Here is a 16,101-nt window from a genome sequence, read left to right as displayed (position 1 = left end):
CTTCACCGGTTTCTTCTCAATGCAGTAAATGCAACAGATTCAGATATATTATCATGAGTTGTTGAAAGCCTCAAGAAATGTAAGAAAAAAACTCAAGAGATAAAGAATGCAGAAGAAGGTGATCAGATTTAGGGGTAAGAAAAGCAGATCATAAAACTTGACGACTTTGCAGCGTTGAGATACTCAGAGACGGCTCTACCTCGGCCATGTTGATGAGGCCCAGGGCCAGGGTCTTGTAGCCCAGGATGGTCCGGTTCTTGTATCGCTTCCGCCGCTGCAACATAATCTGAAGCTTGTTGGCGTCCCTCTTCAGGAAGTGTGGGTACTGCAGATTCAAACCACACACAATGCACACTTTAGCAAACGCATGCACAAAAACACACTCCAACAGCTGGCAAGGTGGGTGATGAACTGTTCAACGGGTTCAGACTGATTAATCAATGACATTTGTTTCTCGGGTCTTGATAATTAGACTTATATAAAAGGCTTGTTGTGTAAGTCATTCACACCCGCTGACCTGTCTCTGGCATCCCCAAGTGTCAAACCACTTAGTCACATCCGAACTATGACATAACCCATCATTAAGGATCTTGCCGGCTGCACTATAAATGGAACAAAACTGGCTCCTGTGACAATGTTCAAAGCTATGAAATGATTCAGCTCTTGCTCTCTGCAGTGCTGCTGCTGCAGAAAGTTTAATGTATAATGTATAATGTCTGGCTCAGTGCACTCAGTGAGATACAGAGACGCAGAGAGAGAAATTCCCTGACCTTTTAGCAGCATTTAGAATCATGGAAATTGGAAAGGATGATTTAGAGCAGAAAAAACACTACTGGGAATTATATTAGCCTTCCTCTGCCTGAATGCTAATATTAGATCATGTATGTGTGTACAGCCGATGTATGCAGGGTTGATGTTTACGACATGCAACATCTCTGTGCCTACATGTCAGAAATAAATGCATCATCAGAGGACTGAGGCAAAGCCTGAATAGGTATATATTTTTACACGCTTCAGGTCATTGCTTTGCTGCAAAACAAATCATCTCCCATACATTTCTCTACACTTTGCTGCATTCATTTTACCCTCTACTTTTACAACCCTTCCAGGGTCTGATGCCGAGAAGCATCCCCACATCATGATGCTGCCACCACCATGCTTCACAGTGAAGATGGCTTATTTATGATGAAGTGCAGTCAAATATTAGCCTAGCCGCGCTAGACAACCCACGGCAACGAATTTAATTCTCTGCCAGGGTGGGTCTAGTTACCCTCCATAAGGCTCGAGGCTGGATTCTCCTAAAACTGGCCGGACCAATCACCATGAAGTGTAGAGTCAGAAGGCGGACGTAACTAAGTGACGACAGAGGCGTGACGATTCTGACAGAAACAACCGGCGCACAATAAACAGTTATCTTTCGACTCGGCTTTGGCCACAGCCCTTAAAGATTTGAAGCTAAAATTCAACTTGAAAGATAAACAAAGGACGGCACTGAAGTGTTTCATTGAGAAGAAAGACGTATTTGGACTTATGCCGACGGGATATGGCAAATCCTTAATATACCAGTTGGCTCCGCGGCTCTGCTGGTTGGGAAGCTAATGGGACTTAGCCACAATCCGCTGGTGCTCTCGAAACTACGTCAGCCTATTCGTTGCGATTGGTTGTATACCTACCCAATTGCTGCAGAGGGATTTGATAGACAACCTTTTAGCCCGCCTCCCACCCTGTCGAGCTTCCCTAGACCCTTGTGCCGTCAGAAACCTGGGTGTAGCATGGCTTGGCTAGTCAAATATAGCATTAATCTGATTACCTAAAAGCCCAATTTCAGTCTCATTAGACCAAAGGATGTTCTTCCAGTGGAGTCTCTCATGTACTTTCTGGATCACTGTAGTCCATCCAGTTGCTAAAGCTAGTAATTTCTTCAGAGGACTCACGGGTGTTTTGGTAGTCTCCCTCGCTAATCTGTTTCTTGTAGAGTCACTTAGTTTTTGTGGACGGCCTCCTCTAGACAGATTTACATATGTCTCATTCTTCTGTTTCTTAATGATGAATTTAATTGTACTCCAAGGAATATTCAGTGACTTTTAAATTTCCTTGTATCCATTTCTTAATTTTTGCTTTTCAATACCCTTGTCACTGAGTTGCTTAAGTGATCTTTTTGTCTAAATGATGGAGTTACATCCAGGAGTATTGACTCACAAGTGACTGAACCTTCCAGTTCTACAGGTGTCTTTACTCTGTAATCATTTGAGACACATTTGTTTGATTATTGCGGCCTAAATTGTGGATTGTGACACTAACATTTCCCATGTTATTTAATTGTAAATAAAATCTCATTCAGAAAAAAAGCTCAGTGGTGAAAGTAGTAATTGCAAGTTTCAATCAAGAGAGTTATAATTATACTTTAATGTGTTGACATTGTCCACTTTTCATGCTGTCTGGAGGCAAAGACAATGAAAGAAGTGGAAAACAGCTGATTAGTCATGTAAGTTAAATGGGTAGGACTGCAATAGGGCCACCTCGAGTAAAAACTTCACATATTTTATTTTTATTTTTTACGTTATTCTTGTCTTTCTAAAGCAATACTTCAATAAGTGTATACAAATACATTATGAGGTAGATGTTGCTCTTTGTTTTTTGTTTTTTTAAATAAAGAAAAAAATCTTTGTATATTTTAGCTCCAGGGTGCAGCAGGGACATTTTCAGTTCTGTAATTGTGCCTGTTTTTTCTGGATAAACTGAATACAAGAGAAAAACTCCTGCTTGGTTGTGACTGGCAGGCCCCTGACCTCTCTGAACCTTTGTCTGTACCTGCAGGGAGAAGGTGAGCTGCAAGTCAGTCTCCGTCAGCCCGGCTGAGGACAGCAGGATCTCGTTGGAGCGCAGGATTCGCTTGGAGCCCTGAGGAGGTGACGGAGGGAGGACAGACCGTGAGTGATGACAAAAGAACAAACACGGTGAGAGCAGCAGAAAGAAAGCAAGGAAACGTGGAAAGAGGACTGCTGGCGTGCCCTGGCTACCTCCAGCAGAGTCAAAACAATGAACTCTCATCAACCACACACAGAGAGAGGAGCAAAGGAGCGAATCAGGCCGACAAAGGAGGAGGAGGAGGAGAGGAAATTGACGGATCGGAGAATGCAAGGAGGGAAGACTGAACAAGTGGCAGGAGAGGGATGGAAAAAGAATTAAAACAGCTTAAAGTGCATTTTGTGCCAGAAACAGCAGAGAAGCTATTGGTTTACTAAGATTGAGAACAAGATGAAGACAATCAAGAGTGAAAAACAAGCCAAGGAGCAGAACTGGGAGTCGAGCCACAGCATTAAAGTGGGCTCTAAACATCTTAAATGTGGAATGGCAGCAGACAAAAGCCCACAAAATACAGCAAGGAAGTCATTCATGCTAATTTTAACTAACTTGGCTCCTTCTGCTGCCAGAAAGCTGCCAAATGGTAAAACAGTGGACTTTTCAAACCTAAAGCTGACAGCACTGATGCTGCCCTCAATTACAAATACGAGGTAATATAGACCAAACAGCTACAGAGGAGTCGAAGAAAGTGTTTGAGCTCTAACAAGAAAAAGAGGAAGTTTGTCCAGATCCAATAACCTGACTCAACAAAACACTGAACTACTTTACAGAACTAGAAAAAAAGGGCAAAAATCACTATTTTTTTAGGTGAACTCAGCAACATTTCAGCATCTACTGGTTTGGCTCACTCAATCAAAGTAAAAATCAGGTCTCTAAGTCCTCTAATGCAATTCCATTGATTAAAACTACAGAAATAATTGCTGAATTAAAGGTGACGTAGAAAAACTGCTGGCTAAGTCACCAGCAGGGCTTTGTTCATTCCTAGGAACATTTTCTTGACGCTGAGCTGCTGGTGTGGCATTTACATGACCAAATCTAAAGGAAAAGGACTTCAACTAATGCCGGCATTTTGCTTGCTTTTAAATTCAGAATTTTACGGCTGTGGGTTTGTTGTTGCAATAATGATGATGGCATTGCTAATCGATACTTTAAGGATCACATTGATTTGGATGTCAGTTCACAAGGTGTGATTAAAAAGTTCTAGGACGTCCATGGTGTGCATGCACAAACTATGTTACGGCTACATGCACTGATGATGCCTTCAGGGACTGGAGCAGGGAAGTGAGTAAATAGCCGAGGATCAGCAGACCATTACGTCTGGGATAATCACTGGTGATGAGAACTGAGTCTACAGCTACTATTTGGAGAAGAAATAGCAGTTTTCATAGTGTAAAAGCCTGTAGCCTCCAAAATAAACAAAGCACATCGGGTCAGAAGCGCACCAAGAGCTTGTTGTTTTAGATCAACAAGTGCTGTAACTTTTTGCCCCAGGGTCAAACTGTCAAAGCAGAGTCTACTATAACTTCCACAGGTAGGGGAAGAAAATGACCTGAACTATGACAACGGTTGGCCACAACAAACACGCCGAATTCACTAGATTTGGCACCGTGCGACTTCTTCCTCTTCCCCAAAATGAAATTCAAGCTAAAGTTTGTCAGATTCCGTTCTTGTTTCCATGACAGGATTTACAGAGGAGTGCTACAAATGTTGCAGAAGCACTGGGAGCAGTGTATAGGAACACAAGGCTTTGACAGCTTAACTAAAATCAACAAAAATCAAAAGGATCAGATGTGACATTTGAATACATCAGGACAAAAACAACAAGACAATAAGCTAGCATCATCACGTCAGACTAGATGATCTTTTCCCTCATGCTCTGAAAAAAAGCAGGTAGCACGAAGTAAATCCATTTCAGGTACAGCAGGATTCAGCTACCTAAAACCTTTCCACCCACTGCTGCTCTGCTGTTAGATACATTTTGCGCGCTTCACTGTATTTCTCTCGACGTCTCATACCTGCAGTTTGACAGCGATGACCACTGAAGTGAGGTCTTTATCCAGCTCCTTCAGCATGATCAGCTTCTTCAGGGTCAGGTTGAACAGCCTGCAAGCAGCACACACAGAAGGACACTAAAATTAGATTCGGTGCCCACATGGCGTCTCGCCCTCCGTTCACAGCACAAGCAAAATGATCAACAAGCCATCAGAGATCCATTTGTTCCCTGCAGAGATGAGGTGCCGTGACTCGCCAGAGTCTGGACAGTTTACAAGCTGTCGAGCAAGAAAAACCAACCATTACCGACCGTCTCAAAGCTCCAATTGTGCTTCTATTTCTCTGCTCTTACTGTGAGGAACATTACCACATGAATAACAGGATCTTAATTTTTAATTAAAAGACAACAGGAAAAAAATTAAGGTTCTGTACTGTTTAACTGAGGCAGCGGCAGGTTTCAAAGATCATCCTGCAAATAAAAGAAAACAGATTTGGCTTCACCAGTGACCAGTTATGAAAGAAATTTGCTTCAAGCAGTTTCTGGGCATTTCTTGCTCCCGTCACATTTTTTTCTTCGCTCTGGGCTCATTTTTCTCTCCAGCATGAAGTCCTGCACCTCGATGAAAACAGCACAACCATGACTGGAAGTAAAGAGAACTCGAAATATGTGTTTTGTGCAGCAAAAACTACATATAATGCCATGTGTAAAAAGCAAAATAAAGAATGAAAGCTATGTTTATGAAGCCTGCAGTTCAGCCGAAAAATCACGTCATCACGGCTACACTTGAGTACAGAATAGATTCCACTGGTTCATTTTTGGTGTATTTTAAATCAAAAATCACGATTTTAAGCTGAGTTTTGGTTCAGTTTTCTGACACAAAGGCAGGTCATTTCACGTTCAAGTAGTTTCAGGGCTGTTGCACAGTTAAAAATTTGTTGATTCTTTCGTTTTTTACTGTTTCTATACTTGATAAATACTGATATTTTTTTAAGACAACATGCCTTTTAAACTCACTATTTGGTTTCAGATTTCTAGGGTTAAATAACATACAGGCGGATATCACAGGATCCGTTCCCTTTCTTCTCCATCTTCACTTTCTCTCTCTCAAGAGGCATGATTCACAGGCAGAATCACTTGAATTGTTCGAGGTGAATCTAAAATGAAAAGCGGCTTTAGAAAAGGTATTCAGTGCAACTATGTGTTTTATCTGACGACAAGCTGCTAAAAAAAAGATTCAATCTAACCCACAATGGGACTGAAAGTGTTTTTTCTATTTTTACAGAAGCTAAAACTGTCCTTATCCCAACTGAAGCCAACACTTACATCAGCGCACGCAAACACACATGAAAATTAGACTGGATGTCTTCCATTTGAGAAACACCGGAGAAACTTAAGCCACATGTTTCCACAGACAAACAGAAGCACAGACTCACATTAGGCAAATGAAACATACATGCCCAGACAGAAACATTCAATTGCAAAAAATTACAAGGAGAAATCAAGACCAGACGCACTTAAATGACTGAAATTGAACCAGAGAAAAGACACACACACACACACACACACACACACACACACACACACACAAACAGCAGCTGTGCAGCCAGGGGTCAGTCTGCTCAATAATTCATCTCCGGGGCTCCAGAGACAGAAAGTGACCCGCTAGACTAGACCAACTGGGAAACAGAGAAATGAAAAAAGACAACAAAGACACAGGAAAAAAACACATCATGTCACAGAATTATATGTAGAAGACAGACAGGCTGACAAAAGACCAGAGAAAAAAAACAAGAGAACAAAAAGAAAATGACAAACAAAAATAGAGATGTAAAAAGAGCCGTGAATGCAGAGAGGAGAAAACAACACGGAGTCAGACAAAAAGCGGGGAGACAGAGGGAGGGAGGGAGGGAGGGAGGGAGGGAGAGACATGAAAATTGAGGGAGACATCAACAGGGAGAACAGAGACGTGGCGATGACAGAGGCTGACACAATGTGTTGAGAAAGAGATGAACTGTCTGACACTGCCAAGAGATAACAGGGCTTTCTTTTCCCAGTCGAAAGAAAAACAGTAAAAAAAATAATAATAAAAGAAGTCAATAATGCTTTCTACATGTTTTGGGTGACAGAAAAGAAAGTCGAAAGCAACAAAATCAGGAAAAAAAAAAAAAAATCGCCAAAGCCCTGCAAGGATCGATACATGGAGGTTACACGAAGCGCTGCAGCACAAACACACACACTCAAACTTCACTCCTAATGACAGCTATAAAGATTAAAGGCAGCCAGAGTGGACTGAAAAATTGCACTCCTGGTCCAAACACAACTCTGAGCTCCCTCTCATCTCACCTGAACCTTCCACCAGCTCCACCCCACTCGCCGCCTTTCATCTTTCTTCAAGTGCTCCCATCCCAAGCAGTGAAATGGACAAGTGGCCTCGGCTGCTGATGCAACTGCCGGAAAACTCGGCGACAAACACAGCGAGGCCTTCTCTCCTCAAACCCGAGATCAAAGTGTCCAGGAGAGGCTAAACCCATGAATAATAACATTGGCTTATTTATTTTTTCCCCTCGCGCTGAAAGGGCAGCTAAGTGCAGCTTCTGCTTACACCTGCTGGATGTGAGTGGAATGAATCAAGGTGGAGAGGAGGCAGAAGAGGCCCGGTGCCAGGGGTCGATTTGGGATGGGACTGAAGCACCTGAGGTAGGCCATCAGGGAGGCGAGGGGAGAAAATGGATGAACGTGAGGAGAGAGGAAAAACACAGCGCTGGGAGAGTGCAACAGTGTGGCTTTTGCACCGCTGCCTTTCAAAATCAACCCTATAACCCACCAGTGGATTGGAAAAGCATGTAGTCTGTGAAAAAATTGCCCAAATTACACCACTGATCCCAGAAACACTGACAAAATTGTGGCGTTTTCAACTTTCAGACAGTCTTGAACTAATCATGCTGTTCTGTTGGGAAAAAAAATAACCAAATGTAAGCTTAAAATCTAAAATTAAACATTAACATTAAACATATCTGGGGGGAAAAAAATGTAAAAATCTCTGCACAGCCATTCAGGGATTTGTTGGATGAACTGTGGCTGTGCCTACTTAAGATACATTCAGCATGGTGAAATGTCTGTGTGTCTACGGGTTAAGGAGCAGTTTAGCCAGATTGTAGCGAATGAAATAATGTAAATCGTAAATAGTTTTTGTGTTTTAATTGTTTGTGATTTACAGCACTTTGACTATACAAACCGACTTCTGTACTTGTGGTCATGGTTGTTCTGTTTTATTGGAGGTGCAGGACTTTATACTGCAGTGAAAAATCCACACACAGTGAGGAAAAATGTGACAGGAGTAAATAAAAAACAACAACATCCTGGCACTGCTTGATGCTCAGAGGGGTAAACATTAAGAAACTGGATAAAAGATCAATTCACAAAATGCTGAATTACTGCAGTTTTGTTTTGCAGCACAACCCAGGTACAAAGTAAAATCCATTATAAGGATCGCTTAGCAATATGAGGGTACTATCCCTAATTATCCAAAGGCACACACAATGTTTGCAGGAATTACTGCTGTTAGTATAAAATGATATCTACTTTGGATGTATTATTCTGAAAAAAAATCTTCAGGGATTCATAAACTTTTGTTCAAAGCTGGTCGTCACATATTTAATCTTAAAATGACTATCTGCATAAAATATTCAGAAACTGTCAAATTCCTTTTTTAAAATCACAGCTTGATGAAATAAAAATTGAAACTGTCACAACATGTTGAAAGCCACTTTGGAGAACGAGCCTTTTTAATATTAGATCATATAGAATCATTCTGACATCAAATATGTGCTGAATTCTATTTCCCCTTATGTGTAGCGTAAATAACACACAATAGCACATGGGCTGTGGACACAACTAGAGGAAACATCAATGTAATTAACAACAACAGTGAAGCTATAAATGGAACTGTGATGACGGATATTTAAGTGTGCAATCATGTTTGAGGCTCTAGTTTGTGATTGAAGAGCTGCCGTTTGCACTGATTGTGCTCCTATTATTTTGTCCACTGTTTGTTTAGATTGACTCTCTGTTCCTCTATTTCCTCTGCAAATAAATTTCACAATGTGTTGGTTTAATAGAGACAAAGCTCAAAAAACACAGTAGATGATTGGCATTTGTGTCTAAAACCAGCTAACATGTTATCTGATTTTGGGGTGTAGTGAAGCTACAAAATGTCCTGTACATGAAAACATCCTTTTGAATTAAATGCATCTTCTCAATTGTCACACATCTCTGCATTGTGTCAGTCGGCACACATGAGAAGGATACCATGTGCTGTACCCGCTCTGTCGCGTCTCCCTCCCATCCTGTGATCAATCATGCAGCTGACAGGACAGTAAACGTTAACGGCACCGCTGGGACCTTCATCATCGGACATCATAGCTGTGGGTTATGGCTTTTTGAGGGTTCTAAAACTCCTCGAACAGGGAATATGATGAATCAAGACTCAAATAAGATGACATGCAGACAAGAGGCCCCTCCAATCTGTGCAGAATCGGGTCTGCAAAAAAGGTGAAAACCCCATGTAGAACCTCTCAATTAACTGAGTAATTGGGTGTATTGTAGCGCAAAACTAGTTCAGCAATTTATTAGTTGCATGATGGAACAGCTGCATAAATTGTAAAATTTCCCTTGAGATAAACTTACAATAAATAGCCAAATGGTACTTCATTGTTGCGCAGTAAATGGATGCAAGCACCAGTGGGATTTCTGCAAAGTCCGCTTCCGCAAAAGCCAGAAAACAAGCTTTCCATTACGCCGGCATGCATTCTTTCCCACTGGCAGGTTAAGGAGCAAACATTTCTTCACAAAGGAAACCACTGATAACAGCAGCACAAAGATAAACCTCGCATGAACAAAGACAAGCGTGTTTTTATTCATTTTCCAACACTTCTACCACGGCGTCATTCTTTACTGTAAATCCCTTTCGTAGGAGAACCACAGCTCCGGCCCTCGCTGCCGCACGGTTACAGTCCCAGTCACCACAGCTGAGGAGGGCAATCGCATGGTAAAGGTCAAAACAGTCCGCCTGCCACCAACGCTTCCTCTATGCTCCACTTCTCACTCGTGTCCCGTCTCGTCGACAGCCTGTCGCTACACCTCAGCAGTCGCCTCACATCACTATCAATCGGAACAAGACCAGACAAGAGCAGAGGACGGCTCAAATAGACATAAGCCAGCGTATGATGGCGAGAAGCAGAGCAGCTTCTACTAGTTCACACAGAAGGCTTCTATTGTGCTTTAAAGAATCATAATAACAATAATAATACGAGAGCACAGCTTCGGCTTTCCTGCATAAATAATTACAAACCTGCTTCTGCACCGCAACAGCTGGGATATAATTACAGGCTCCGATGCATAACGGAAAAAAAGCAACAAACCAATTTGTCTTCCGGGGAGACTAGCTAAGCCAGGATTTTGATTAATTCCAAACAGGATCTAAATCTTTTGGAGCCAAATCTGTTTTTTTATACCGATATTTGGGTCATAAAATGATAGTGTAGGAATAACTTCATCTATGTGTGGCAAAACCTCGGATATTTTGTTATGTTAATTGCAATACTTCAATTCAATCTTAACTGTCTTTACCGAGAGGCCTTTGGATCAACTGCATTGTATTTAATTGTTTATTTGTGTGGCATTTCTTGACAAGAAGAGAGAAATTGTCGATCTGAGCCTTTAAAATAAAGAAGCTGTTCGTTCCGACAGGCTGGGAGGTCCGACAGGGTGTGACAATTTATCTTAGACACTTGTGCTCAATGAAGTGTGAAGTAGTAATAATTCCAAAGTGCACTGAAAAGCATTCCGACGGTTGTCCAAACTTTCTCGTGTTATCTGATGCTGCCAGTCCCACCCGTTTGACACCCAGAGCTTTACAGTAAGTGTCAAAAGTATTAACAGGTGCTGCTGGAGCAAGTTCTGCTCCGTGTCACATGTGAGAGTTGATACCTGTGCGACTATAAAACAACACGTCAAGGATGTAAGATCACAGGAGCAGCTGTAAACTAACAGCGCGTTTGACATCATATGATCAATAAAACGCACGGATTTATCTGGGTTTCAACGGCGTCATCTACAGCGTCTGAACCAAGATTGAATGTGAAAGCTGATGTGGAAGCGCCTAAAAGAAGCTGCAGTTCCTCAATTAGCTCCTAATCTATCAGGAAAACCAACTTTTTCACTTGAAAACATGTGTCAACACATTTTTCCTTGCAACACACTTGTTTCGCTTCTTCTAATGTGTATCTTGGCAGTTTTACAAGGCCTAGTTCCAAAGAAAAGGAGAGTAGGAGTGCACTGTGCTTGGCTGGGTGTTGACTTGACCTTAGCAGTTATTGGCTAAATTTGGATTTTGTTTTAAGCAACACAGTTGGAAAGATGGCAGCGATAAGCCACCTTCCAAACACACTTAAAAAACTGCAGGTAATGCCACAAGTAGAGCCTGACTGGAACAATATTGGTCTATTACAATATTTTGGTGTCTATATTTTCTGATGTGCAAACTTTTATTTCTTTCTAATTTTTACACAGCACAATGCAGAAAAAGAATCTGGGGATAATTCAGATAGATACAACATTCTCTGCAGCACATGCAGCAGAGTACACAGTGGTGCGGAGTCAAGTGGTGTCATCACAGTAAGTTGCAACCGAGCAAAGTCTAACTGCTAATGAATACCATGCAATATGGTTCAAAGCTCCAGGAAAAGCAAATAAGTGAAGGTCGAGTTAAGATTATTTTATCTAGACAGCTAAAAAATAAAAATAAAAAATTGGCTTCCTTCGAGGATTCTGACTGATCGAAAAATTGATCAGTATATTGTAAGAGGTTCATCTGTGCTCATATTTTGTGCTGTGAAGCCCCGTTACGGTCACTTGATATTACATAATAAAACAGCCCATGTTATGACCCCTGTCTGCAGGGTGTGTGTTTGTGTGTCCTCTATTTTTTCCTGAGTACATCAGTTCGTCACAGTACCTCTCACGGTTCTACAGGACAAACTGAAGAAGACCTCTCAGTCTCATTCACCACTGCTGAATAAATGTTTAATGCCCCTTTGACTGACAATGCCTCGTGTTTTCCCAGCAGTCTCTGCCATTTGTTTGTTGATTTGTATGGGGGGGAAGGCATGGGTGGATGAAACGAGGGAGCTGACGGAGGTAGAGAGCGGTTCGATAATGTCTGTGGGAAGACTGACCTCTGATATTCTGGAAAGGCCAGTGTCTGCCGAAAAAGAGATGACAAATGCAGCGGGCGCGCAAATTAAGCCATGAAACAATCTAAACTAAGAAAAAGCAAAGTAGGCCACAAAGAATATCTTGCGATGACTCATTTCGAGCTCACTTTATTGATTCATCATTCAAATATGACAAGACTTACCAATGAACCGAAAATTTTTAAAATAGGGAAAGATGTTGCTCATGTTGTCAAGCAATGCAACATTTTTGACATTTAAGCTTCTAGAGAACAAGAATTATTGTTAAAAAACAGTTAAAGCACTGCTTTATGCGTAAAAATTCCCAATTTATTATATTATGTGAGTGCGAACAATGTATTAGAAAATTCTCACATTTTAGAAGCTTTAGGGAATGCAATGTATATCTGCCCTTTATTAAAAAAAACAAAAAAACTTACTAACAGACTGAAATATCTCAACAGCCATTGATGGATTGCCACAAAATCATCCAGTCGTGCAGGGTGCCCAGGGGAACCGTACTGACTTTGTTAATCCTCTGACTTTTTCTATACAGCCAAACTTTCACATAATCAGGGAAATTCAGCAGCATCTCTTTGATGAAACATTTGTGTAAAATTTTAGAGAAATTCATGGTTCCCAGGAGTTGTATCCTACACACTTCCTTGATTTTTTCCCTTCTTTCACACATGAGGTTATCACCTGTGGTTTGGTTGGTAACTAACGGAGCCATGAGAGTTGTTAGAGACGTCGATTTTCCCTCTAAGGATGAATATGAATCACTCTGGTGATTCACAAGTTGCCAGGAAGGCTGGAGACTCATCTTGTACCGATATTATCGAAAAGTTTACAGCAAATCCTCTACTTTTTTTAAACCACAATATATTTTTGGTTAACAAATGACTCGATGATTAATAATGTTTTCTTTAAAACTAATAATTTCAGCCTCAGATTAATTAAACCTCATTGCAAATGTATGCAGTGCATCCAAACCTTGTTCAATTTTTCTGGAAATGTAAGGAGTAAGCTACAGCGGGGGTCTTAAATGGAAAGCAGGTGCCAGAGTGACAGAAATTAATATGGATGACACGTTGAAGCATATGAAATGTCAAGATGTGCCTTTAGAAGAATGTGAGGCTGTGACTGTAAGTGTGTGTGTGTGTGTGTGTGTGTGTGTGTGTGTGTGTGTGTGTGTGTGTGTGTGTGTGTGTGTGTGTGTGTGTGTGTGTGTGTGTGTGTGTGTTTGAACGCCTGTGGCTTTAAGAGGCAGGTGCCTATGGTTCCCATGACAACAGCCTGTCATGGGAGGTGTGACCTTGCCATGTCACACAAGCAAAACAACATGATAAGTACACAGTATGGAGGGAAAACAATCTTTGCACCAACCTTCAGGCTGTGTCCTCTCGTTTATTTTTTTAGTCAGCTTTTAGCCCTCCTCACCCCCTCCCTCCCATCTGACTCCCTAAACTTCCTCCACTTATTTTCTATCTTCATGCTCCTCATCCTCATCCTGTCCGTCAACTTTGTTCTCACCCGTCACCAAGCTTTCGCCTCCTCTCTTACTTAAATACTACTTATAGACAGCCGCTGTCCTCCTTTCCTTGTGTAACAGTAACTCAACTCCTCTCCGCCCCGTCTTCTTTATTAAGTAACGTCGACATTCCCTCCTCCTCTCGGTAATTGTGATCAATGGTTGAGTCGCTGACAAAAAGAGTAACAGTCTTACCCTCCTTCTTTATTAGCTTCCCCTGCTCCTCTCCTCCAAACTCATTATCATTCCATTACATGGATTAGTTTGTCCTTGACACACAGCCGGGCCTCCTTTTTTTGGACAGAGAGCAACACACACACACAGTGAGATCCAATATCTAAGAGATGATAGAATTGGTATTCTGAATCAATGCAGACTTCATCACAGTGCTAGGAGCATTTCAGGCCAACGAAGCTGAATCATACCTAATAAACCGACTGAAAATTAAACTCAACTGAATGAAGCAAAACAGCATCACTAAAAAAATGCAAAAATCGGATGAATCTTGTAAGTACTTGCAGCTAAAATCGAAAGTTGATACTCAAGTTTGGATTCTGGTATTCAGGGATGTGCTGCTTGTAACAACAGGTGCCACTCGTGCCTTATGCGAGTTAATGCAGGTATCCTTAGTGGGCCTGGGCGACAGGGTCAAGATATTCTTATAAATAATTCCCCAATTTCAATATATGCAACAAGAGAGAAAAATCATCTCAACCTTCCAAACCAAAATGCATGTGATGTGTCATTTGGCTTGGAAATGTAACTAAACATAAGCTTATAATTGTGATAGTCCCTTTATTTTACATGACTTACTTTAAGATTACTGACTCTTCTGTGACCAACAACCACACGACAAACATTTAGGGACTAGTAGGCTGAACTGCAGGCTGTGCAGACACCAGGAAGCTGAGTATGGAGGCAATTTTTTTTTTAATGAAGAAATGACATATCTATAGTATGTAGAGTTACTATTTCTTCCATTATTGGTAACACCTGTGTCAAGATAGGGAAACATGTCCTTTTTTCCTCCCAACTATTGTGAAAAATAAAGAAAGAAGTCTAACCTTTATTTACAGATTTATGGCATAACTTTGCTATACTGCATAAAAGACAATTTTGAGTTTTTTTTCTGATACTAGCTATGGGTGTTTTGTTTCCATAGAGGTGCAGGGTTTTATTGTAGTGAAAAATGAGCAAAAATGTGACAAAAGCACACAGAAACTGCTCAGCGTTCAGCAGGTTAAAGCAGTCAGTTATTAAAGCTTGTCACATCACGCGCTATTCTCAAAGCTCATCAAATAAAAACATTAATTTTGTTGCCATTTTGTAGAAATTCAATTTTGCACAATGATAACTCAATATAACTACCCTGTCTTTTTATTATTCCACTGAAAGCCCAAACAGAATAACACATAGTTTAGACAATGAGTCCATTTTTCTGACACTTCATTGGAACACCTAAAAGCACCTTCAGTCTAGATCTTCTGAAGAACCGCTTGTTCTAAGCTACATTATCACAGAACAATTACATAACTGTGTAAGAACTAAAGAGGACAAGCTGCATATTGTTTGACGAATTTCCTAAAATATCATGAGCTGCGTTTGATGACAAGACCGAGACAAATGGTTGATACACAGCAGTGCTACCAGTCACGCAGAGGAAAGCGATGAAACGGGAATTTAAAAAAAAAAAAACAAGTCTGACAGTTTGACTGATAGACTGACTATGTGACCGAGAGCTTTCTGACAGAGAGTTTAAAGATGTAGAACTGAAATGATGAGCCTACAGTGGTCAAGTTAGTAACTGAGGGGCTTTTTAGTCAGTTTCAGCTGCGTTGGTGTTCATAAAATTAACAACAGGTGCACTAGAGGGGCAACAAGGAGACAACCCCCAAAACAGGAATGAGTTTACAGGTGAAGGCCACTGACATTTTTTCCTTCCTAATATTTTCTGACTGTTTTTCACTAGTTTTGCATTTGGCTAGGTAAAGAGTCACTTCTGGTAGCATGAGGCGATACCTGATATTATTTGGTGCCCATAAATGAAGACAACAGAAGGGTTAATGGAACCGAACTGCTGCCTCGATTGCACAAAAAGAAATATTAAACTGAGCAGTCATTGTGCTACACATGCAACAAAAACACCTAAGAGTTAAACACACACACCAGTATTTGATCAGTGTGTGTTTGTGTGTAAGTCTCACCCCATTTCATCCACTTATTTCCCAGTCACTTTGATGCTGGTAGATTTATGACCACATTCAGAACATTCACACACAGACACACACATGATGCGAGTGTGCAAACACACATTTCATTAAAAAGAAAATAAGAATCTACAAAAACAGGTCTTCCCACGCTGATGGCGAAATGGACTTTGATCTGTGGATGTTGTGTATGTGACTTTGAAAGTGTGTGATTCTGGTATTTGGGTGTGAGAAGGTGGGAGCCGGTGTGGCTTAAAACCTCACATGGGTGGT

The 16,101-nt window shown here is 41.1% G+C and overlaps 1 protein-coding gene across 2 annotated transcripts in view; it reads right to left on the bottom strand.

Annotated features, from left to right (window-relative positions):
• LOC110956601 (phosphofurin acidic cluster sorting protein 1) overlaps window positions 1-16,101 on the bottom strand; it is a 77,800-nt gene that overhangs the window by 30,402 nt on the left and 31,297 nt on the right. For both annotated transcript variants that reach the window (XM_051944017.1, XM_022202205.2), the window contains exons 2-4: window positions 4,881-4,968; window positions 2,812-2,901; window positions 200-325 (exon numbers count right to left, since the gene is read on the bottom strand). In XM_051944017.1, the coding sequence (XP_051799977.1) occupies window positions 200-325; window positions 2,812-2,901; window positions 4,881-4,968 (304 nt within the window). The remainder of the gene's footprint in view (window positions 1-199; window positions 326-2,811; window positions 2,902-4,880; window positions 4,969-16,101) is intronic.

The sequence above is a fragment of the Acanthochromis polyacanthus genome, chromosome 23 (genome assembly GCF_021347895.1).
Source record: "Acanthochromis polyacanthus isolate Apoly-LR-REF ecotype Palm Island chromosome 23, KAUST_Apoly_ChrSc, whole genome shotgun sequence".
In the NCBI taxonomy this organism is placed as follows: Eukaryota; Metazoa; Chordata; class Actinopteri; family Pomacentridae; genus Acanthochromis; species Acanthochromis polyacanthus.
Note: the sequence above shows the minus strand (reverse complement) of the source record. Positions and strands in the feature narration are given on the sequence as shown.